Source organism: Syngnathoides biaculeatus, chromosome 18 (assembly GCF_019802595.1).
Source record: "Syngnathoides biaculeatus isolate LvHL_M chromosome 18, ASM1980259v1, whole genome shotgun sequence".
Taxonomy (NCBI): domain Eukaryota; kingdom Metazoa; phylum Chordata; class Actinopteri; order Syngnathiformes; family Syngnathidae; genus Syngnathoides; species Syngnathoides biaculeatus.
The window spans coordinates 125483-150141 of record NC_084657.1 but is presented as its reverse complement, the minus strand read 5'-3'; the positions used below and the strand labels follow the sequence as shown (position 1 = coordinate 150141).

Sequence of the window (24659 nt, the reverse complement as noted above, 5' to 3'; positions counted from 1 at the left end):
TTATTGGTATGTATGCACGAGCAGCATACTTTTTATGAGTTGATATGCTACTGTCTTCAAAATTAATCTGTGTTTTTGTTTGTCTATAAATGCATTTATCTATCATGTGGGAATAAAGTTTCTTGTTGTTCATGTCTTATTTATCATAAACTGTAAAAAATCAGTTACATTTTTCTATTACAAGTTGCGCTGCTGCGTTTTCGCTCGCGAGCCAAGGTTTTAAAAAAATGTTCATAATTTCTGAATAAATCAATAATAGGTTGTGCTTTATCTATAATATTGCAATAGGAGAACTTCTTTTTATATTTTGGTATTACACGTTACTCATTTTTTTCCCAAGGAACCAACAAAGTGCTACGATTGGCCGGCAACCAGTTCGGGGTGTGCCCAATGACAGCCGGGATTGGCTCCGGCACTGCCGCAACCCTTGTGAGGATAAGCGATAAAGAAAATGGATGGATGGATAAAGTGTTAGTTTATCATAATTAAATTTAGAGTTCACTCGTAACTGTAGCTTGCTATCGCTACAACTATGCGATCATAATTTGAAAATAAGTCCAATTGAGCTCGAATATTTCTGCATTTGAAACATGAGATTTGAGTTACATTTACTACTTCTGAGTTTTATTATTTTTGATTAAAAAAAAAACTAGCAGGGTTGACGGGAAATCCCTCTTGAATTTTAGCTCCCAGTTGAGTTTCGCTAGCTATGGCAACAGTTCATAAGTTGATGATAAATTGGTTTTGCTTTGCTTTGAAATGTTCATCCGTTTATTTAAAAATAAATTCATGTATTTCGTGTTGATTTTTGCGAGCTCTTCTGAATAAGGTGCGAAAATGGATCTCTCTCTCTCTCTCCTCCAGTGGGCGTGTCCAGTGGGCGCGTCCACGCGGCTGGTCGTGCAAGCCACGCAAATGTTGTTTCTCCACTGAGCGGAGTTCACGCGAGCGCTGCGTCCGCGGGCCGCCTCGTCGCGAGTCACCCGAGACGTTCGAGGCCGGGAGCTGCGTGGAGCGAGCGGGCTTGAACGGGTCGGAAATGAACAGCTCGAAACGCCGCTCGGGGGGAGGCAGAGCGGCGGCTTTTTGGAATGTGGAGCATCCGTTTTGTGTTGTCGCTTCGAGACCTTCTGCTCGCGTTTCCGTCTGACCTGCATTTCACACTCTCAGGTAAGAGTTCAGCTTGTGACGAGCCACATTTCCCCCCCCCCCCCCCCCCCGAGCTATTCACGTCGTCTTGCTCCTAAATACATAACTCGGATTTTTGCACGGAGGTGTTTTGCCCCCCCCCCCCATCCATGAGATGGCTGCGCTGACTTTTGATATTGTCAGAACGTGTAACGCACTTGACATATTTAGCCGCTGTGGAATCATTGACTGACACCAGGAAGTAATAAACCTATTTGGGTTAATGACTGACTAATGACAAATGGAATCAAAACCAACGAAATGGAAAAAAAAATGCAATGGAACAATTTGAACTTAAGTCTCAGATCATAATGTAGAGCAGCAGAGTGTATGTCCTGGGGGGGGGAAAAATTACTGTAAAACATCTTCCAAAGTGTTATCCATCCGTCCGACCATTTTCTGAGCCGCTTATCCTCACAAGGTCTGCGGGAGTGCTGGAAAGCCCAATAAGATGAGCCCACAAACGCTGAAGGTTAGCTCATATTTCGACAAGTTCATAAGGCAAGTTGTTGCCCACCCTGAATGTTCGAGGCTCGGACAAATTTCTCGTGTATGTATGGGACTTGGGGTGTTCGCCAAGGTAAACATTTTTCGATTGCAAGAAAGCCACGGCGCGCGACCCCTACAAATCAAAGAAGTTGGGAAAAATGTACTGAGTCACGATATCGTCGCAGTTGACAACTGTATTCAAAGTCCAGTCGCGAAAAGCTATTTTGCAGTCGTAAGAGTGACGACGAGCGAATTGGGCCTTCTGCCCTCTAGTGGAAGGGCACGTCATCGTCCTGCCCCGACGAAGGGGAGGGGGCGCGTGTGCTGGAGCTGAAGCAGAACTCGCTCCGAAAACAAAACGAGGAAAAGACGCAAGGTCTTCTTAGCTACTAAAATGACAAACATCTACTTCAATGTCTAATGGAGCGTGCGTCAATACATTATTGCATAAATCACGTCTGGGATTTTTAGCGCGATGGCGCACGACTACGACCTCCTAGAAGGCCAACTTTGTCAAACACACAAAAGATATCACCGTAAGGCAAAGTAGTGAACGTTGAACTTGGCTGACAGTGTTTTTGTTTGGCGACAGGGACGCCATACGCTTATATTAATACCTCATCTATTTTTGCGACCGTGCTGACTTTTGGCCGCTTCCCAAATCGGAGAAGAAGAATGTTGCGGTGAGGCTCGGTTGCCTGGCGAAGTGATGACACGGAGCCTCCTCTCTGATGTTACAGAGCATGTTGTGGAGGGGAAAGTAGGTTAGTGGGCCACGTCCTGCAAGCTTAAAGCGAAGGCTGCTCTCAATATTGCCGGAGCTGCTTGGCGTGACTGTGCATGCGCAAATGGGCGGGCGGCGCCGAGGCCTCGCGCGGGGCCTCTGTCCCTCTAAGGACGAGCTGCCATGTTGATTCGTTGCGCATGGAACGCCTGGACTCAAATCTGCTTGACTGATGGCACATGCGTCCCTAATGGCGTCCCTTTTCCATGCGGCGGCCGCGACTACTACTATGAGCAAAATTTCTTGTCAGGAGAGGGGGGGCCAGGACAATTAAACTTTGCCGTCAACGCACGCCACCGCACACTTTTATCAATGAAATCTGACTTGAAAGGTCAAGTGCCGTCCCTGTAAACATTCTCAAATAGATATTCTCGTCCTTTGCACCCGTGCAATCCATTTTTCACGACGAACCACGTCTATTGCAAAATTGTGAAGGGTAAATCCGTCCTCCCTCCCGAGTGTTCGAGCAACGAGCCGGCATTTTGGCTAACACGAAGGAACGACGAGCTACCTTCACGCAGGTAAAACCAAGATAGAAACAAACGAGTGCGCTCGAGGGCGGTCCCGCCACGTACGTCACTTCCTGCTTCTTCTCGAAAACAAATCCCTCCAGAGGATCTTCATGGCGGGAGTTACAAAAAGCCGTACACGTCAAATTCGTGTTTTGCGGGGGGGAAAAAAACGCACGGGTCCATGTCGGCTGCCGTTTTTGTCATTAAAAACATATTAAAAATCATGCATTTCGTGACAGTGGCCCTTTAAACAGATTTGATAGGCCTAATCGGATCAGCTGATTGGTTTTGACGTCAAAATTTTGTCATGTGCGATTGCCTGGCAAGCAGGTGAGGGTGTTCCCCGCCTCCTGCCTGTTGACAGCTGGGATAGGCCTCAGCACTCCCGCGACCCTCGCAAGGATAAGCGGCTAAGAAAATGGATGGATGGGGAACGCTCAAAACTTTGAGTTCATGTTCAATTCTGACTCATCCGGTATTTGTGATATTATGCTAGATTTTGAAATGGACAAAAGTGCAATTTCCATCTTGAATTGAACTTTGCAAATACTATGTTGAAATTCCGGCGCAATGGAGTGTCGTACTTTCAACGGTTCACGTCCAGCGATGGCCTGTGCCCAGACTTGAAGTCACATCTCTCGTTACCTCATTGCTTCGACGTCGTCGGGATAACCGTCGACATTAAATAGAAGAGCACCTTTCCAAGAGGTTTTGTGGCTTGGCGGGGAAAAGTATTGCTAACCTGAGCGGAAGACTGTTTGGATGATAGCAGACACTTTGGAAAGTAGTTTTTAGTAGAAGTTTTCTAGGCATTCAAGCAAGCTGTTTCGCTCCTTAGCTAGTTAGCCCGCCAGCGCTACAGTTAGCGCAATTTTGGATGAGGCCGCCACTAGCGGCTAGGCTAGTATGTATTAGCCGCTAGTGGGCTGAGATCCCGTCAAAGTACCGCACGCGATCTCGTGCGCCGCTCTGGTCGGTGGGCACCAGATAATTCCGGGTTCTGCCGGCTTGAGGCCAGCGAATGTCTCGCTAAACGATTGCCAACGTTCATATTGCTGCGACTTTTTTGAGACTATGACTGGTATTCGTGTCAGCCCCGGTGACCTTGTAACTGTGACAGAGCAAATGTTCAGCTGCGGTTATATAACTTCCACTACAGACGTCATCGCCCACGCTGCTGCGGCCGATTCTGGCTCCAGAGCGCGCAGTCATTGTCCGCGCTAGCTCCAGGCCTTCAGTCAGATTTCATTTTTCTTTGATGTGCTTTTTCAATGATTTGTCTGTCAATTACACGACGTGTTTTGGAAGGCGCAGCGGGCCGGGCGGGTACGAACTGATCTCCAAATCACCGATCTCTTTGGACTGCTAAGTCCACGCGGTCTCACCTGCGGGTCACATTAGAGAAACGGGCGGGGCCCTAAACTTTGTATTCAAAGGCCTTTTGCAAGGCGCACCGGCCGCCGGAGCGTGCGTGACCCATTTATGACTCACGTCTTTTGCCGGGGGCGTTGGCCGCATGTGCGGCTCCTCGTCTTGGACTTCGACACAAAACGCTACAAAAGACCGCAAACTAGCAAGTTTGCCGTGACGCCGAAACGACGGTCACTTTGTTTACCTGACGTCAGGGAAGTCGCGTTCAATCTCGAGTTTTGTTAAATGATTCTTCTTGTCAATATCTTTGTTGTTTTTCCCGGTCGTGTTTCAAGTGCAAACGCGTTTCCTCACACATGTCTCAAAAACTTTGGAACTCTGTTGTTAATCCAAACAGCAGCACCTATCGGCGCACATGACTTCAAGGATATAAAGAGAGGACAGATGATCATACATTCTAAAATGAACGTTCCCGTCCGTCATCTTTTATAAATATGTTTCGGATGCCGCGCAGTTCTTTCCAACGTCTCTGTCCATTCTTGCCTCTACTTATGCGTCCTTGACATATACGTTAGTGCCTCGACTTACAAAATTAATCTGTTCATGAAGTTGTTTCGTAACGTGAAACGTTGGTAAAGAGAAGCACATTTTACAAGTAAATAGCCTAATCCGTTCCACAAAATAACTTGTCTTCGTCTCACCGGCACTAGCCATCAATTTCTTGGTACGCGAGCGCACGACAATGGATTCGGTGACGAAGGTACAGGAATTGCGTCAGGGGTAAAGTTTGACACCCCCCCCCCCCCCAAAAAAAAAAACCAAGATTGACGTCCGTCCTAGCCAACGTGATGCCAAGAAGATGCTCCAGATCTGTCGCGCTGCTTTCAAACCGGGATACAATCCAGGATGTTTACGTTCAGTGGAATCCAGCGCCATTTTTTGTACACTTCGTATCCTGAATTTCTTTTGTAACTGGAGACAAAAGTGTTCTGGTGACGCTTTTTGTAGCCCGAATCTTTCGTGAGGAGAGACTTTCGTAAGTAGAGGTACCACTGTACTGTCGTGATAATATTTAAACCCAACATTATAACATCATTTCTTATGAGTAAAAAAAAAAAAAAATCAATCGATAGACTTCATCTGTAATTTCCTCGTTGGGTGCAGCCGCTCATGCCAACTTTTCGCCGCTTCGTGAGATTCCATTTACTGAATTTTGCCATCTGCATGATTCCTAATCTGCCGACGGAAGAATTTTTCCCACCTTATTTACTTTAGACACTTGCCAATCAGAGAGTGTCCTGCACTTTTCCTAGCATGCAACCTACTTGGCAATAGGAAACGGGACCGCCGGTGCAACGATATCCATATTTCTAACGAATCAATAATGCATCTCTGACACATGAATTTCCTGCGCCACACCCCTGGAATCGCCGGTCACTTTTTACAAATTGTCGCAACGTGGATCGGACGTAGGAGCGAAGGACTCGATGCGACGAGCGCGGCCGGCCGAGCGGTGTTTTGGTGCGCGGGCGCCGTTGTGGCCTTCAGCCGCCCAATCAATACATCATACGTAGACGTACGTTCAATGCATCTGTCAAGACCGAGACTGTGGAAACGAGACAGAATGATTATTTTGCGTCTTTCCCGAGTGCTAACGATCCAGACGTTAGCTTGTGTGTGTCATTAAAAATGCAGATGTTATTAGCCTACTTTCTTGGTCAGGCGTATTCCGATGATATTCGCACTCATTTGTCTTCGAGAGCAGGCCCCTCGCTTGAGAATTAACGACGTAGAAAGTTGAATTTGTTTGGAAATGATTTGTCAAGCTTCGGTCCTTTGCAAATGAAACGGAGCGCGAGTACGAATGCGGTCGCATCCGTACGTAACGTCTGTCTCAAGGAGAAGACTTGTCTTTTCTTTCCTTGTCGGTCTTGGAAAAGGGACTCGTGCTCCTCCAGAAATATGGAAGGCAATGTTTCATAACAAGGAAAATGCAAGAGTCAGGAATGAAGACATCAAGTCATGTTTTCCATGGCCGGCTTACAAAAGGCTGCTTGAGCTGACTGCAGCGAGCGAGCGAGCGCGACCGCTTGCGGTTTCACAATTACTGGCCAGTGAGTTCATCGAAGAAACTTTCTTGTCATGTTTGTTCGCGCGACGCTTCTACGCCTTCTTTGAAGCGGGCGGTCCAAGCGAAAACGAGAGCTCGAGAGTCGCAGCGTTGCCCTTTCCACTCGTGACCTAGAATCGTGACCCACATATTTGCTCTCACACTGCGCGTCTTTTCCTGACCAGCGGCAGCCGCGCTATAATAATGCGATGATTCATTCGGAATTGGACATTTCCAGATCGATGGATCTCGGGAGGGCTTCATCTGGGAAGGGTTTTTGGTGTGTTCTCCTACACGTGTCGCAAGGAATCATCATGAGCAAAGAGGAATCTATCACAAATGCGTTAAGATTTCAGAGCAGATTTGAACACATGAATGAATCACCTGATTGGCGCAGGAGTCCGGCTCGCGCGTGTTTACAGTACATAACAACCGCCGCCGCCCCGACTCGGCCGCTCGGCTGGCCCGAGTTCCAGAGCAAAAGTGCAGCGGTTTTAGAAAGCCACAAGGTAAGCAGAGCTGCTTTGAATCTAAGCGCACCTGTTGATGCAGTGGCGGTGTGCGGGGGTTTATTTTTCAGTTTTTGCCTCCACATGCGCGCAGTATAGCGACCGAAGTTCAAATGCTCTTCTTGTTTTTAATGACGTTCCGGCTCTGCTTCTGCGAGAGAAACGCCGTCCCGCTGGTTGCCATAGTAACTGGCCCAGCAGCACGCGGGGTTGGGACGAGGCCCGCCTCTCTTGCACGAGACCCGATTCTTCAACCGGACAACAAAATGCTGCAGAAACTCTGCTCTGTGTCTCCGTGGAAGACAAATTGTTATGGCAGATCCAGTCGAGCCCCTCCCTCAATACAGTACACGCAAAATGGAATGCTAGCAAAAATTGCCGCGCATCTTGGGCCAGCTCATATGTGGGGTAAGGAAAAGGTAAGGCCACGTTTTCTTGTTTTGGAGGGCACAGCTGGTGCAGATGTTTTCGCACGACAGATGACGTAGCAGTGCCCAGGTCGGGAGGACGAGGGTTCAGCCGTCGGCCGCCCACGGGAGGATACGCAAGTGCGAGGCTGCCGGTTCGGGAAAAGCGCTGGCGACCGGGAGCCGGCCCGTTCCGGTGCGCGCTTTGCAGTCGAGCTCCTTTCTGTTGCTTCTGCCGTCGAGACGCCGTTAATTGATTGTTGTGCCCGAATATGGCGGATTGTCTTGAATGACAGCGTCAGCGTGACACTGCTTTGCTCGGGGGAATCAAGTTGCCGCTGTTGTATTGCTTCTTTGGTTTTGATAAAGCGTTACCGCAACTTACAATTGCCCCCATCTTCCAGTTATGCAGGGTCCTCGAAAGGTCACGCCCTATTTTAAAAATCTCGTCATATTCTACCAAATCAATGACTCTGAGAATTTATGTCTTCCATCCCAGAAGAGTTCCTTGTGAAATCAGTTCTTGTGCTTCCCGGGCAGCTCCAGGGACTGCTGGCCATTAGTCACGCTTCAATGAGGTTTTTTTTTTTTCACGTTCATTTATCGGAAGAATTTAGTTCGGGAAGAAATTGCGCGTACTTTAAAACTGGGAGTTACCTTTCAGTCCCGTGAATTAACGGACTCCCGGAAATGTTTCGGACCGGGGGCGGGAATGTTCTAGAATGATGATGTCGTCAAGAAAAGGAGACACACTTACGCAAAATATCACATCGAGTAGAACGTCCGTCCATTTTCTTACCTGCTTATCCTCACAAGGGTCCCGGGAGTGCTGGAGGCTATCCCAGCTGTCAACGGGAAGGAGGCGAGGCACACCCTGAACTGGTTGCCAGCCAATCACAGGGCACATAAAGACAGACCAGAGTCGCACTCACAATCACACCGAGGGGCAATTTCGAGCGTCTGTTGCCTACGGCCACGGATCTCGTCAGATTTTGGAAGCTAAGCGGGTTTAGTGCATGGATTGGGGACCGCCTGAGAATTTGCGTCACAGGAAGGGCATCCGGCGGAAAACTGCGCCAAACAAATATGCGTTCATTTAAGATGACACGCTCAGAAGTTACACGACCAAGTAGAACGAACGTGTTTCGTGTTCGGCAGTCAGGTGGCTTCTTGATTGGCTGCATTTTGTGCACCTGTTGAGGCAGTGGCGGCGTCACAACCGGAGAGCGCACGCGCTTTTGCTTGTAAATATTGAACGGGATTCATAATCGTGATTGTGTGGGACCGACCATTTTTACAACATTTCGTCAGGACAGTGATGCACGAGAGGAGGCCGCATGAATCTCGTTTGGACATGAAAGGGACCAATGGAGATAAAAATATCAAAAATAACCCGATTATCCTGTTGTGCGTGTAGCAGGCCTTTCCATCCATGTGCCTGATAGCACTCACGAGGCCACGCCCCCTTAAAGGAACCCAAGTCCGGTCAAGTTGTTGCGACCGGCTTGTGCAGTTATTTCGCGATCGAAAATGGTTTTATATTCCTTCGTTTTTGAACAGAACACTGCTATTTTTTTTTTTTTTTTAGGATTGACTTAATTCTCGTGGTTTTAGGGGGCTGGGAAGGGATGAATGGAATTTCAATTCATTTCAACGTTGAAATACTGATTTGACTGACAGCACTTTCCACAAAACACACGTCACGCGGCCGACGTCTGAATGTATCTGCGAGGCGCGCACGGAGCCCGCCGGCTCATCAGGGGAAGGAGACACCGCGCACGGTTGCCATGGGAACACAGAGGGAACAGCGCTTCCAGAGTGGAATTAACCACGGAGGGTCACGATGACATCATCCGTCCCGGCCACTCGTACGACCCGCGTGGCCTCGCGTCTCGGTGACGATCCAAACCATTCACTTTTTCCTCTCGTGTAAAAAAAAAAACAACACCAACTCGGAAAGGAAGGAACAGGACGTAAAGAACACGACACAAAGCTTTTATTATGTAGTCAGGTCTTCCTCGGAGCAGGAAATGTCATCTTATTACCTAATGGCAGCAGCCTGACCTACATAAAAGAGCAGAACTAATCCCCGTGTAGGCGGATGGTGAATAATGCAGGAAAATGTGGGAGATCTTAATGAATCTTCGATGTCTCACACTTTTTGCCTGCCGCCACCGCATCCTTTTCCTTCACGAACATCGCATTTACTTTTAGGCCCTCGGCCGTATCCTCTGTGCACGTGCGCGCAATTTAAATTCGACATTTTTTTTAAAAATCCACTCTGCTCAGACATCTTTTTTTTTTTTTTTTTTTTTGTACACACAAAACATTAAACATGGACACCACAAAACTACCAATAAAACATCTTCTCGCGGGCCGCCAGTTTGAAACCCGTCTTGCAGTGAAGGAAACCCGCCGTACGGGTTTTGCCCTTCAAGCGCACTTGTGATGAGATTTGAGGTGATGGAAGATGAAAATATCACTGAGTTATTGAAAAGATGCTGCGATAATTTCCACTTGCGTCAGCTCGCGTAACGACGGCCTCCTCCCTTGCCATAGCCTGATTGAACATATAAGTCAAGTTATGTTTTCATGTTTTGCTATGTCCCATTTTTCATCTTGTTTCATATTTTTTGGGACCGAGCCTTTGTGAATTTTCATTTCGTTATGAATGAGAGAGCCTGAATTAACGAGAACTGACAAGAAAATGGCGGCACCGTGGCGTCAAAATATTGAATGAGATTAAAACGACCTACCGACATTCGTAGAAAATCGGAACTGCAATTTTTTGTTTGGCCTCAGCTATTTGGCAAGAGCACCTTCTCGTTCCACTTGTCGTCCTTTACTTACTTGACATTATTATTTATCATTTATTTTACTTTACGTCACAGCACATCACAATACACGATTGCCTGTATTTTTTTTCCTCCCTCATGGAATGTTGCTCAATATTCTTCCTCACGGTTATTAGACAGCAACTACACAATAATGCCATTGATACACGACTGACAGATATGAGTGAGCAATTATAGAAAAATGTGTATGGAAATTCTACCCCCAGCCGACTGGATTTCACGTTATTTGAGAGGGGTTGGTAAAAAGTCCCGAGTTTTCATTTCGTTCCGTCGCGCGACCCTGGTGAGCATAAGCGGAATGCGAGATGAGCGACGATGAATAAATGACTGCGGCTGCCGTTTGCCGCCCTTCAGACACGGTTGTGGGGTTGCCATGGCGACCGGCCACAACGGCCCCGCAATTTGGCTCCTTCGACGGGCGTTCGCGTCGCCGGTGATGAGGACTGCAGGCTCGAGATTGTGTGGGATGCCTCCGGATTTTTTATTGACAACTATGATTGATATGTACACGATACCAGACAGAACTGCTAATAATAATAATGAGAAAAAAAAAACAAACCAAAAAACAAGAGCTATGACTTCCTCCAGTATTACATTTTGTTTGTCTTCCTGTGCCATGCTTTGCTTTGATTTGATTGGTTTGGGAAACCAGAGTGGAAAATTAACAGTCCTCAACTCATTACCGGACAGCAGAAAGTTCCGCCCGACCCAAACAAGACGGAGCAAAGCTGGTAAAGCGTCGGCCTCGCAGTTCTGAGGTCCCGGGTTCAATCCCGTCCCCGCCCGTGTGGAGTTTGCACGTCAATTGGCCGGCGACCGGTTGAGGGTGTGCCCCGCCGCCCTGCCCGTTGACAGCCGGGATAGGCTCCGGCGCTCCCCGTGACCCTTGTGAGGATAAGCGTCTAAGAAAATGGATGGACGGATGGATGACAATGGTAGAGGAATTGCGTCCGTCCTGTTGACTTCCAGCACGCGGAACTCTTTTTGCATGAGCATCTGAGCAGAGGTGCGTGGACATATTCCCGTTTTCAGTCACAATGTCGTCCGTCAATGGCAACGTCCACAACAATCGCAAATTGTCACGACGCACGAAGTAGCGAGCCAATTGACTGGCGGGAAAAAAGATTTTTTTTCGGGTGCGTTTTTGCGACCTCGTTCATCCGGCTCCGGCGAGCGAGTCAGCTGAGATGACGTCACTTGGCGCGAAAAGGCTGAAACGTGAAGTCATCGGGGATGGGAATCTTTTCGGACAACGTGCAAAACCCTCGAGCAAGGCACAAAGCAAACTCGGCTCTGTTTGCGTTGCGACTGTTACAATATCTTAATCGGTGAAATAAGATCTCCTCGTCCACAGATTATGGAGATCAATTACGGCTACGACGTGTCGATTTGATATTTGCAGTTGAGGTTTAGTCAAAACACAAAGAGAAATAATTACACGTTGCGCACTTCACTAAATGTCCATTAGGTGGGGTTGAGATTTGAACTCACAACCTCAGTGTTCTGTGAGGCACATGTGCTGTCCGGTGGGTCACCGTGCCTGTTTAACGCTAGAATAAAATGCAGGGGGGACAAAAAAAACAACCCCCCAAAAAACTGTACGTCTATAACGTATGCATTAAAATGTAGTACACCTCCAGCAATGTTTTAAAAGAGCACAAAATGAAATGCAAATGTATTGAACTTAAAAAGTTTAAATCACCGTTGCACACTTTGATCATTTAAGTCGTAGCACGAGAGGGAGCCAGCGTACCATTGTTGGTACTCAAACCACACTTTGCAAACCCGAATCACATCGCACACGACAGACGTTATTTCCTTTTTGTCGTTCTGGGGCCAGAAATGTGCTTTTGCCCGAATTGGTTGATTGATGAAAGCTTTTTAATCGTAAGCAGGCGAGGCAAGCTAGTGCTAGAAAACAGCGCTGCACTGATGAGATGGAACGTTTGTCTGCTGTCAGGGGACGGTTGGAGGGCGGTGGGTGGGGGGTCCACAGAGACAGCGACGTTCCACTTGGTCGCGATGTGATTAACGCACTGAAAACGCTGACCTGCCAGAAGCTGAGCAGCATCGTGTTTGTTTACGGACATGTCAAGTTTTGCATTGAAGCAAAAGCGCCGTGCACGTGCAATTAATCACGCGTACTGTTGAGCCACGTTTGGGGCGAAACGCAAACGTGAAGTCCAACAGACGAGTCGAGTTTCTGTTTTGCTGGGGGGGGGGGGGGGTGTCAAGTCTGGGCTCCCCCCCTCCAGTCTTTCGTCTCCGGTTCAAATAAAAGCTTTGCAGTCGGGGTCAGGCGGACTAATCGGCTGTCTTGCAACAACTTTATTTGCGGATCAGCTGTGACGTTCTTTTTTATTTGGGGGTGGGGGGGGGGGCGGCTAGTATTGTAGCGCAGCCTTCGCAAATGACGTTGTGCACGGAAGCACGTGTTGGAGATTACGAGCGTCGCCCTCCTCCGGGTGCCTCCAGCCCGCTCGCCACAGTCGGCGACGACCGCAGCTCGCTCGCAGCTGACCTACTTTTCCGTCCCTCCCGCTTGCGCCGCCGCCGAGTGAGCGACGGGATGGCGGCCCGCGCGGCCCGCTGAAGCAGACGCCGGCGTCGGAGCGGACTTTCGCTTCTTCTCTCTCGCCCTCGCGGATGACAGACCGCCAAGCCAGACGCCGCTGGCCTCGTGACGCGCTTATGCAACCTCGGATTTGCGCCCTTTCAAAAGACCATGAGCGCACCGGTCGCCTTTTCCTCTTTCCGCAAGGTACGTACGCACGCGTTTGCGGCTTTTTCCCTTCGCTCGGAAAGTTCCGCGCAACTTCTATCGTGTCATTGGTTCGGGATTTTGCAGGTCTCGGTCTTGATTGACACCGCCGCACGTTTCTTGACATTTGCACTTTTTACGGAGCCAGAGCGGGCAAAGGAGCCCTGCAAAAATCATCACTTTCGCTGATTTTCAGAACATGTTTTATTCTCTACGTAACTACAGTTCCAATTCCAAACACATTTTTTTTTCTAGGGGTGTGCTGTCTCACGGCTCACCTCTGCAACAAATACAAATACATAAAAATGACATGGCTATAGTATGAATAGATTCATGAAATAAATCATTTTCAGAGCAATTGAGCGCACACAGCCGGGCCACGTCAAGTGTCGTAGAGATGATCAGGTGTGCAGCCGGAAATGATCCATTTCCATTTGATTTGTGCAAAAATGATGATTTATAATAATGTATTTTGTTCACCAATCTATGCGAGCGACCGGCAGAAAAATCAAATGCGCTTCATTTAGATGGTAGAAAGTATGATATAATATAGGATGAAGTCAACTACAGTCATGAAATGATTTCACCCCAAGTACAGCGAGCGAGTTTATCACGATTTCACTGCATATATACATTTTTTTTAATTTGGTCGTAAACGCCCGCAGGGTGCCTAATATTATGGCCGGATGAGTGACACGAGGTGTCCTGGTTAGACGGCTGACATAACCCGTTCCGCCCCCTCTGTTGGGTTTCCACCTGATGACATGCTTGGCAAAGCGCAGAGGTGTGATTTGTCACTGCGACACCACAAAAAAAAAAAAAAAAACGGGATGATGAATAGCAGTGGAAAAAAAACAAAACAAAAGCGAACCACCTTCAGACGGTTTTTCAGGCCGTCTCGGGTTGGGCCGACGTTACCTAACCTCCCGACTGCGTTTGGCCGTCATTCATCCGCACAGGTTGCTCTCCGACCTTCAATTGGCCGACATATCGATCGATCTCGCGCTCGCGCGGTGCCGAGTCGCGGGGGGTCAGCGGCCGTGACCTTTGGCCGTCCCGCCGTGACCGAATCCAAAGGCGCGACCGCACCTCGGTTCTCTGCTGGCGGGCGATTTTGCTGGGATTTCACGCAGATGTTTCAATTCGAGTTGAGCCTGTGAAAGCTTCCAACTCGATGTAAGAAATCAAGAAGCGGCAGGCAGCATTTAGTCGTCGCTCATCCCATCCTTTGTTAGGTACTGTAGGCCCACACAATCTTACTAACAATTGTTTGTCTTTTTACAAACAGATGAATTCGGTCCATTGTGGTAAAGAGGGAGCGAAGTCGAAAGGCCAGGCTCTCAATTTACCAGTCCATCTACGTTCCCACCCTCACTTATGGGCATGAGCTGTGGGTCGTGACCAAAAGAACAAGATCCCCGATACAAGCGGCCAAAATGAGTTTCCTCCGCAGGGTGTCCGGGCTCTCCCTTTAGCCCGGTCATCCGGGAGGGGGCTAGGTGTCAAGCCGCTGCTCCTCCGCATTGAGAGCAGCCAGATGAGGCGGCTGGGGCGTCTGATCCGGACCTCTCCCTGGTGAGGCGTTCCGGGCACGTCCCGCCGTAAAGAGACCCCGGGGACGACCCGGGACACGCCGGAGAGACGCCGTCTCTCGGCTGGCTCGGGAACGCCTCGGGATCCCTCCGGAAGAGCTTCAAGAAGTGGCTGGGGGAAGGGAAGTCTGGGTATCCCTGCTGAAGCTACTTCCCCCGCACCCCGACCCGGTAAAGCAGTTGAAAATGGATGGGTAGAATTGCACATAGGATGCAAATGAGACAGTGAATGCGTTTGCCTGGGGACCAGTTCAGGGCCTGTTTCGATATTGAATCGACTTCAACCCTCTGGTGTTGCCTCCGATTTGATTCTTGCAGTTATCAAAGGTTTTTAATTAGCCGAGACGCTTAGCGCTACCTCTGCCGGGGAGGTTCTCTATTCATAACGGTACAAAGCGAGAGATTGGGCACGCTCCGACGAACAACTTCTTTCACTTTGGTGTGCTAAATACATTTTTTTTCTTTTTTCCTTCAGATTTAATCTGCCGTACTTTCTAGAGAGCACGTTTACTATATGTCGGCGGTTTCAATCGGGTTTGTCCGGCCTCGGGGCGCTCGTGGGGCACATTGGCGAACTTTTCAGCGTTGTAAAAATTGCTCAGCATCGTACTCAAATGTGAGATTATTTGGGAGATTGCGCAAGGGTGTCTAATGCACATTAGACAATTCGAACAGCTTTTTTTTATACACTGCAAATGGTTATAGGGGAATACTGCAATCCATTCATGGCTAGCGACTGTCCACTGTTCTCCACTTCTACCCATTGTAAGACTTTTGAAATATGTCCTCCGCGGTTTGGATTTGATTTATTGTGCTGATTTGTTCAGACGCGACGCTCCAAAGATTGAGGAGTGTTTCACCTCGATCGGGCCGTTGAAGGATTTTTATCTGTCTGTCGGCATCATGTTTAAACAGCGCTAGACCTTATAAGGTAAACACTCTGGGTTTATTCTTATCTGCTGTGCGGAGTGAACCTATTGACTGACTGGGAGGCGGACGCCCGACCGGGTCTGCGCCGCGGCATCCAGTTTGTCTCATCACAACGCGAAGCTCGCGATGATCAAGTGGATTTTGTGCGCCGTGTCGCCAAAAGGAATTTCATTTCGCCTCACTGGTGGACCACCATCGCAACAACGTCAAACGCGGAACGATCTGCGGTCGCCGTTCGTGACCTGCCTGAAGAACGAGATCTTACACCGCCGTGGCCAGATAACGTGAACACGTGGTCAAGTATTAACCCATCAAAACGGGTTAAAAAAAAAAACAAAACAACAAAATCCATTATTAGCCTGATACTGGGCCGGTCCTAGCAATTTTAATATTAGCTGAATAACTGTTGATTGCGGAAAATGGATTCTGGATTTGCACCCTGAAGCGACTGAGGGAAAATGGGCCGCGCTGGTCGACTGACAACATGAAAATGAATCAATTGATGATGAAAAATACAAATGTACGCATGCACATTATTATATTGACTCGGCGCATACATTGGAGCTCACTGAAACCCCAAATTCACCATCAAGAAATAACAACATGACATGAGAAATAATCCAGATCGAAAGGAGCTTTGATTCGGTTTGTTTCAAGTGGACATTTTGCAACTTTTTCCGTTATTCGGGATGGAATCTTGTCTCCGTGGTGCCACATGCGTTCCTAAATTCCAGACATTTTTGTGTGGCGAGGCCTGAAATCCGTTCAGTGGAATTTCTCCAACTTATCTGCGTCACTAGCCGAAGAGCTCCGCCTACTTAACGCTTTACAGGCGCACACGGATTAATAGGCCCAAGGGCAGCTGCTGCCATCCAAGCGCCGCAAGGCCTGCCGGGAACAATTTGGTGTTCAACGTCTTGCTCAACAGCAGGCGGAATTCTAAGCGTCATCTGCTCAACAACTGCAACATTAGGGAGGTTGGTGCTAATATTTTGGTGCAAGAGAACATATTCTTCATTTCAAATAAACCCCAAAGCCTGTGAGGCATCCCTTCAGCAGAAGGTGCCGTTCTTCCGTTGAAGGTGAGAACGAAACCCAAAGTAGCGGTTCCGGCGTGCTCCATACCGTCTTGTTTGCTCTTGAACTCGGAACTTTACTATGCCGGCGGTTCATTCTGCAAGTGGAACCCTTTAAACAGCTCAGGGCACGCATGTAAACCAAATGCCGCCCTTAACTTAGCAAGGTGTGGTTTTGCCCTCAATACAGTTGCAGGATGAAGGCTTTCACTTTCCACCGCGAGGAGTCGATGCCGCGTGCGAGCGGCGGCCTGTGATGCCGACTACGGTCTCTTTACCTTGACCAAAGAAAATAAACGACGAATTAGCCCAACGTGTATGTCGCGTATTTGCGATGCGACGGAAAGCACGGGAACCCCGCACGACCTAGCCCGAGCCAAGATCCAAACCCGGAACCTCTTGGCTCTTGGGCAGACAAGCCGACCACTGGATCAGCGTGAGGGTAAGAGTGCGACGCCCATTAGCACTCGTTTGGCTTGAAAATTCCAAGAACGTGACAATTACAGTTGGTTTACTTCAGTAAAAAGAGTACTTGGTGTACGATATTTACCTCGGACGGAGTGATGTAATCGTTCAATATACGCTCATTTTCACGAGAACGTACGGTCGGTGAAAGTCAAGCAGCGTGGCGGGGTCGATTGCGCCACGCTTTGGATTTTGAGGTGGTTCTCTTGTAGGATCGAGTGATTGTTCCGAGAGGAACTCGGATCAAAACTGGATCACTGGCCCACAAACGCCATGCAGAGGAGTTCCCTTTTTGTTCTCGCTCGGAATACTTCGTACAAACTGGAACAAGTGTCATCGTATCCAAATCCTTTTTTTTAATTAGATGAGCGATTAGCACACCGCTGAGGGATTTCATTGTGGTTTTTTTTGCTTATTGGGTTTCCTTCATTTTTGATGACGATTTAATCATTGGAAACTTCAAGGGTCTCATTTAGATCAATAATGATGGAAATAGCCATTAACGAGTTTTTTTTTTTTTTTAATACGTTTCAGAGTAACGCGCAAATCCAAATACGGATTATGAGCAAAAAGCCACATCACGTAGTCGTTTGTGATCAATAATGGCGGGTTATCTTCAAAATGGCGTCTGCCTCGTACTGATTGTTCGGCGGTTTTCTCTCGAGGTCGTCATATGAAGTGTCTGCTTCCGACATTTTTCTAGGTCAGGGGAGCTCCTCTTGTGCGGGAAAAATATATAAGTACAAATCTTTGTTCCCGTTAAGACTACTGACGATGAACCAAAGTGGTTTTTTTTTCAGCAAAATGAAAGTTACAATCGACAGAAAATATGGATGATGCGCTCTTTTGACTTTTGCAGGATTTGGCCTCCGTTAGGCCAGTTTTGGGTGAAGGCGCACTCAGATGAGGTCGGCACGGATGACAAACCAGAAAAGGCCTGGATGGGAAAGAGCGTGACCATGGACAACCTTTCGGACTTCGGGGGTCCCTGTCCTTCCAGCCGCAGAGACTGGGAGTCAGTATGACCAGGATTTTCTCTCCGTTTGTGGTCTATGTCAGATTCTGCTGATTGTGCTTCTGGTTCTGTTCCGCAGAATTCTCAATATTTGCAAACATGTCAATGGAACATCTGAAGTCAAAGAATTCAGAGTTCAATTATTAGCTATGGCTAGTAAGAACTATTTAATCGGCAGTCAACATTTTCTGATGGACTTTTGAGGTTTTGTTGTATATCGATTACGGCAAAACATGATACCTGTAATCTATTCTATGATGATATAATCTGAAATTGTGCTCCCATTAGCAGATGCGATAAAGATACTGTCGTACAAAGGAGTTTGGAGTTCTTTCCTAAATGATCTGAAGACGTTATAACGCTAACAATCTTTTGAGCAATCTCAAGGCGATATCCGTGCAATCTCATTCCGTCGACTAAATTCTTTTCCGGGTTTTCTCAGACTGTCCCTTTATGTCCTTTTAATTGTAGTAAAAGTGAATCATAAACCAGATTGTAACGATCGTGGAGGAAGTTGATTGTGATTCTTATTTTTCTGCAGCAATAAAACTACTATTAGCTAGCATGAAGGGAGCAAGCTGTAAAAACAAAGTCGCTTCTTCGATTCGATTCTTCGCCCCACATTATAAGCATGGATCCCAATGATCCAGTTTCTCTTCTTGGATCCCGTTCTGCTACTTTTACAGAAAATAAACGGTACCGTTCCAGAACGGGTTGTGAAAAGATGAGCCGTACCGCTGTGCGTGTTCTCCGGGTAAACAAAAGCTATATTGAGTGACTGCCGTGAGCTCGCGGAGACAGAACATATTTCATTAAAAGCTAAATTAAGCTTTATTGCCACAGTTACGCCGTTCCGGCGCTACAAGGGGATACGCGTGGATTATACATGAACTGGAACTTCAATGCGGCTCATGAATACGTCCGGCGCAGTCAATTTAAAAACACAAACCTCCTGCCGCGTTAGATTGTATACATGAGCACGCAGCTTATGAATTAATGTGAGAGGCTGGCTCATCGTAAAAGAAATAAACTGGGCTGTTGCCAGGTAACAGAAAATGGTTTTTCATTTTGAGAAGATTCAGGCGCCGTGTGTACTGTTGGAGGATCGTGAACCAAAGTCTCTCTTTCCAGTTCCAGCAGCTGCATGGATGATTTGCTGGACGAAGATGAGAAAGACAGGGCAAAAAGGTACTCGAGACATCTTCACGCTTTGCAAATGTTGATGATGATGACGATGACGACGACGTCCTGGAAATCGGACTTTTGAAAACGTCTTTCTAATAAGAATGAAAGAACGTTGAGGGCTGTTAACCGTACTTGGAAAAAAAAATGCCCAGTAGAACGGCCAAATCATTTCAACTGTTTTCGGAGCCGCTTATCGTCACGAGGGTCGCAAGCAGTGCGGAGCCTATCCCGACTCTCATTGGGCAGGAGGGCGAGGTACGCCGTGAACTGGTCGCCGGCCGATCTCAGGGCACATGGACACGGACCAGCGCAGCGTCCAATAAATCTTGCCTGTTTTTGGGGAGTGCGATCTTTTGTCGGCACCCGACAGCGAGCACTCTGCCAAGACTGAGTTCATGTCCTCTGAAAGGCTGCAGCTGCCGCCCTCGGTTCAGCACAAGATGGACGATAAATTACAGTAGAATGTAACATTGATCTGGAAGTGTACCATCACGTAACGAATTGCTATTCTTCAGCGCCGTTTCAAGGAAATGGGTGCGCTCCAAACTTCTGAAAAGTGACCCAAGTGTTGTCGTCTCTGAAAGGGCATCGCGGAACAAATCCGAAAAGAAAAGGAGAGACCAGTTCAACGTGCTCATCAAGGAGCTGTGCACCATGCTGCAGGGCCAAGGCCACCCTCGCAAGATGGACAAGTCCACCATCCTGCAGAAGACCATTGACTTCTTGCAGAAGCAGAAAGGTAGGACCGGCGCCCGCGACACTCGGTTCGTTCGGCGAGTCATCCGTCAACTTGGTCGGCTCCGCAGACATCAGCGCGCACAACGAAACGTGCGACGTGAGACAAGACTGGAAGCCTTCGTTCCTCAGCGACGAGGAGTTCACCCAGCTCATGCTTGAGGTAAGCCGGCGTCCTGCCCTCCCGACGGTTGTTACTTTCTTGTTCTTTCTTCTGCCCGAGAACAATTTCCTTGTGTCTTTTTACACACTTGGCCAATAAAGCCGATTCGGATTCAGTGCGTCGACCGACAAGGCGGCAAACGCCTTTTCCGACTGCTCTTCTTTTTTTTTCTCCTTTCTTCCAGGCACTAGATGGGTTCTTGCTCGCGTTAACTCCGGACGGAAACATCATTTACGTGTCGGACAGCGTGTCTTCGCTGATTGGACATTTGCCGGTGAGCGTAAAAAAAAAAAAAAAATTTGCAAAGGTGAAAGTTGCCACCCGTGTCCCACCAAAAGAACTTCAACAATTCACGAGTTGTCAAGAGTTGTCGTGAACTTGCTCCTGTTTGTAACTGCTTGAAAAAACAGAGCCACGCTTTGCCAAAACTTCAGCAGCCGCTTATTGGCTTCACTCTTGTCGTCACGAAGGGAAACTCAACCTAATCGATTGAGATAAGGCCGCTGAGATGCTTGGAGTTGTTTTTTTTTTTTTTTTTACACAAGGCAACTTTAAAAGTCTCGCGTCATCCCTATAAACATTCTAAAATAGATATTGAAATGAAAAATACATCTAAGATTATTCACTTCAACGTCTGCACGGAAAAATAAATGAGCAGAGAGCGCGTCATCCACACGCAAAGTCGCGGAAGTCTCATTCGACATCCGAGTGGTCGCCATATTGGCTGCGTTTACTGTCCGTGACGTCACCCCGAACATTCGCCAATCAGAACACGCGGTGGCCCCTACTGTAGGACACGCCCCTTCAGACACGGAAGCTCTTTTCCAAGAAGAGAACATCACACAATCGAGTGAAGACTCCGGGACAATATTACCCTTTTTTTTTTTTTAAGCCATATTTAGATGACATGCAGATCAGGGCCAAACCACCTCCCCGCCTTGTCTACCTGCGCAGAGCAGGGATAAACGCCCACTTCCGCGGCATCGAGCCACCCTGGCCGACAAGGCCGGTAGCGATCCACAAGGCCTGCGGAGGCCGTCCTTCAACAACTGCTGCACACGTTGACACATTTAGCGACCCTGATTTATGGATTACGCCCCTCCCCAACTATTTAGTAGCTGTATACACACCTCCCTGTCATTTGGAACCCAAAGCTACCGTCGTTTGCACCCGTGCAATCTATTTTCACGACGAAGCGGGTCTTTTGCCGACCTCTGGAGGGTGAATCCGTCCTCCCGAGTGTTTAAGCAACGTCCAGCAATGCGACGAGCCGGCATTTTGGCTAACATGAAGGGACAACGAGCGATCTTCCTGGTGGGAAAACTGACAGAAACCCATCGAGTCCACTTGAGGGCGGTCCCGCCACGTACGTGACTTCCTGCTTCTTCTCGAAAACAAATCTGTCGGCGGGAGTTACAAAAAGTCCCCTTGAGGGCGGTCCCGCCACGTACGTGACTTCCTGCTTCTTCTCGAAAACAAATCTGTCGGCGGGAGTTACAAAAAGTCATGGCGCCATGACATTTTCATGTCAAAATCCGATTTTGTGGTGGGGAAAAAAAAAAAAAACGCATGCGTCCACGTCGGCTGCCGTTTTTTCATTAATAACGTGCTAAAAATCATGCGTTTCATGACAGTGGCCCTTTAAAGATAAAGAAAGTTAAAGAAGTCTTTCCTTGGTGAAGAAAACCGACACAGAGGTCAGTAATGTTACGAAGGTAGGTGCGTCATGCCTTCATGAATGTACATAAACAGATGGTTTACAACAATACTCCAGAATAGGAAGGCCAGATTAAAAAGTGAGATAAAGTCTTTCGGAATCCGACGGAACCAATGACAACTCGTATCAGAATGATGGGAATGGTTCACGTTACGGGGCAGACGTCACCGCTAACGCCAGTCGTCAGGTGTATCGGACTCCTTCAATTGCGACAAAAAGCGAACGGACGGCGCAGAAGCTTCATGACGCTGCCCGCGCGTTGAAAGACAAAAAAAAAATTTCAATGGCCAAGTGTGCATTTGGCTGACCAAAGACAAAAGTGTGGGTGGCGCGAAGGCCTGGCAAAGCATACAATTCATTGCTCACTTCCTGTACGGCGAATATTTGACCTTCTTTTCCAGAAGACTAATGGTTGTCGTGTATTATGCATCCTATTGCACCAGTCAGATATGGTGGACCAAAACATCTTAAATTTCATCCCGGAGCGGGAACACGGGGAGGTGTACAAGCTGCTGTCATCTCATCTGCTGCTGACCGACCCCGTCGCTGCTGACTTCCTGGCCCGTGAGTCGCCCTTTCGCACTCGGTCTGCCCTCTCGCACTTCAAGAAGGTCACACGGCGGGTTAAAAATACAACAGCGGAGAAAAGGCAGGTTGCGGAATTGGGGCCGGGCCGGGCCGGGCCGGGAATTTATTGGATTGCTGATTTGTCTTTCTATAATTAGCCCTTTAGCTAATAATAGTCACATGCTTAGTATCATCGTTTAGACTTTTAATCACTGTTATGTTAACAAAGTAATCCCCCCAGCAACGAAGCTCAAAGCGCTGACCTTAATCCTGCGTCGCTTTTTTCACAGAAGGAACGGCGCGAGTAGCTAAAGCCAAAAACCGCGCGTCACATCAAACGGTGCTCCAGATCGGCGTGGTCTTTTTCGCACAAAACCTTTTGGACGGTGCATTTTCTTTGGCGTATATTTCTTAACTGTTACCTTATGTCGTGCAGTCAATGCGGTCAAAGTTCTGCTGTAGGTAGCGGACCGTTATCAGAATGAAGCGTCTTGGCGCTGGATTTCGGAAACTGTGCATGCAAACGCACGGAATGCACATTTGTTTTCTTCTGCTAACAAATTGCCGTTCGGCAGGTGAGGCGCATGTGGAATTTTGCTGTCACCTCGCCAGAGGGAACATCGATCCAAAAGAACCGCCCGTATACGAGTACGTCAAGTTTGTCGGAGATTTCAAGTTCCACAACAACGGTGAGCGCACGAAGCCTGCACCGAGGCACCCAAATTGCACTTACTAAGCGGCACGGGCCGTCGTTTCCCGCAGTGCCTACGTCCTCCTGCGACGGGCTCGAACTGACGTTACCGAGAAGCCTGCAGTCGTCACCGGGGGACCAGGTCTGCCTCATCGCTACTGTGCGATTAGTCACGCCGCAGTTCCTCAAGGTGAGCCGAAAGCGCAACAAACGTGTCGGTTGACTTTCGCTGAGGTTTCGGCGGATGCCTGCGGTCGATCTAGTTTATTTTGTCTCGGGACTGTGCCAATGTCGCCGCAATGAAGACGTCCGACCCGTTCTAAAATCAAACGTGAAAGCGTTTCATTTTGGTGGGTTTTGCGACGGCCGTCGACGCTTTGTTCTGCTGCGCATTTACAGTTTGAAAATATCCGACATTTTGCGAGCTCCGTTTCAGGTCGCTGATAAGAACGTGCGACACTTCCACGACGTGTGGCTTTACAGCCTCTCATAGTAGACCTCAGCCAGGCGTGCTGGCGCGCTTGAGTAATCATTGCTTGTTGTGAAGCCAATGAGCTGCGTTGTGATTCTTCTTCTTTGGGGGGGATTTACAGGATTTGTGTAACGCAGATGATCCTTGTGATGAATTCACATCCAGGCACAGCCTCGAATGGAAGTTTCTGTTTTTAGATCACAGGTAAACGTCAGCAGCTAGCGTGTGTTGTTGTTGTTTTTCCACGTTCACCGTTTTCTTTTTAATTTGTTGCAGAGCTTCTCCAATCATTGGCTATTTACCCTTTGAAGTTCTCGGAACATCTGGCTATGATTACTATCATGTGGATGACTTGGAACTTATAGCTCAATGTCACAAGCAACGTAAGTAACACTTTTTCTTTTTGACTGGCCGCTTTCATTCAGAAATCCTTGCACGTTGTCCTTTGTTTTGTTTTTTTCTCATCTTCCTCTTCTTTGAATTCAAATTTACTGGTATGATGTCACGAGGAAAAAGAGAGGCCAGATGTCTTGACTGTGTTTATTTCCGCGGCCAGTAATGCAGTGCGGAAAGGGCAAATCCTGCCATTATCGCTTTCTGACGAAGGGCCAGCAATGGATTTGGTTGCGGACGCACTACTACATCACTTATCACCAGTGGAATTCCAAACCCGAATTCATCGTGTGTACTCACACCGTTGTCAGGTCGGTCCGTTGTCATTTTCCCCACAAGAAGGACGAGCTCCGTGACTAATTAAAGCCGATCTTCTTCTCGCGATTCAGTTACGCCGAAGTCCGAGCCGAAAGGAGGCGAGCGTTCGGCCTGGAGGAGCTGTCCCCTCCCGAGATCGCTCCCTCCTCTGTGAAGGTAAAAGTCCAGACGTTTGCCCGTGCGAGTGCGATTCCTCCGAAAGATCAAATTTCAACCATTTCAGGCCCAAGAGCTGTACCTGGACATGTGCTCCACACTGGACCCGCCACGGGACAGAAAAAGCGGCGCCTGTTCGGTATCCTCCCACAGCTCTCGGAAGTCCTCCCACACGGCGCTGTCGGACTCCGCATGTGA

The 24659-nt window shown here is 48.2% G+C and overlaps 1 protein-coding gene across 3 annotated transcripts in view; it reads left to right on the top strand.

Annotated features, from left to right (window-relative positions):
* Positions 1 to 24659, top strand: part of npas2 (neuronal PAS domain protein 2) — a 33481-nt gene that overhangs the window by 130 nt on the left and 8692 nt on the right. For 2 of the 3 annotated variants that reach the window (XM_061802463.1, XM_061802464.1), the window contains exons 1-14: positions 172 to 1170; positions 17909 to 18064; positions 19196 to 19252; positions 19834 to 19988; positions 20056 to 20147; positions 20332 to 20421; positions 22308 to 22428; positions 23007 to 23120; positions 23194 to 23312; positions 23716 to 23798; positions 23871 to 23977; positions 24151 to 24298; positions 24377 to 24461; positions 24529 to 24655. In XM_061802463.1, coding sequence (XP_061658447.1) covers positions 17991 to 18064; positions 19196 to 19252; positions 19834 to 19988; positions 20056 to 20147; positions 20332 to 20421; positions 22308 to 22428; positions 23007 to 23120; positions 23194 to 23312; positions 23716 to 23798; positions 23871 to 23977; positions 24151 to 24298; positions 24377 to 24461; positions 24529 to 24655 — 1372 coding nt within the window. In that variant the 5' untranslated portion in view covers positions 172 to 1170; positions 17909 to 17990. Of the gene's footprint in view, positions 1 to 171; positions 1171 to 17908; positions 18065 to 19195; positions 19253 to 19833; positions 19989 to 20055; positions 20148 to 20331; positions 20422 to 22307; positions 22429 to 23006; positions 23121 to 23193; positions 23313 to 23715; positions 23799 to 23870; positions 23978 to 24150; positions 24299 to 24376; positions 24462 to 24528; positions 24656 to 24659 lie in introns of those variants that run through there. The other variant, XM_061802462.1, reaches the window with a different exon arrangement.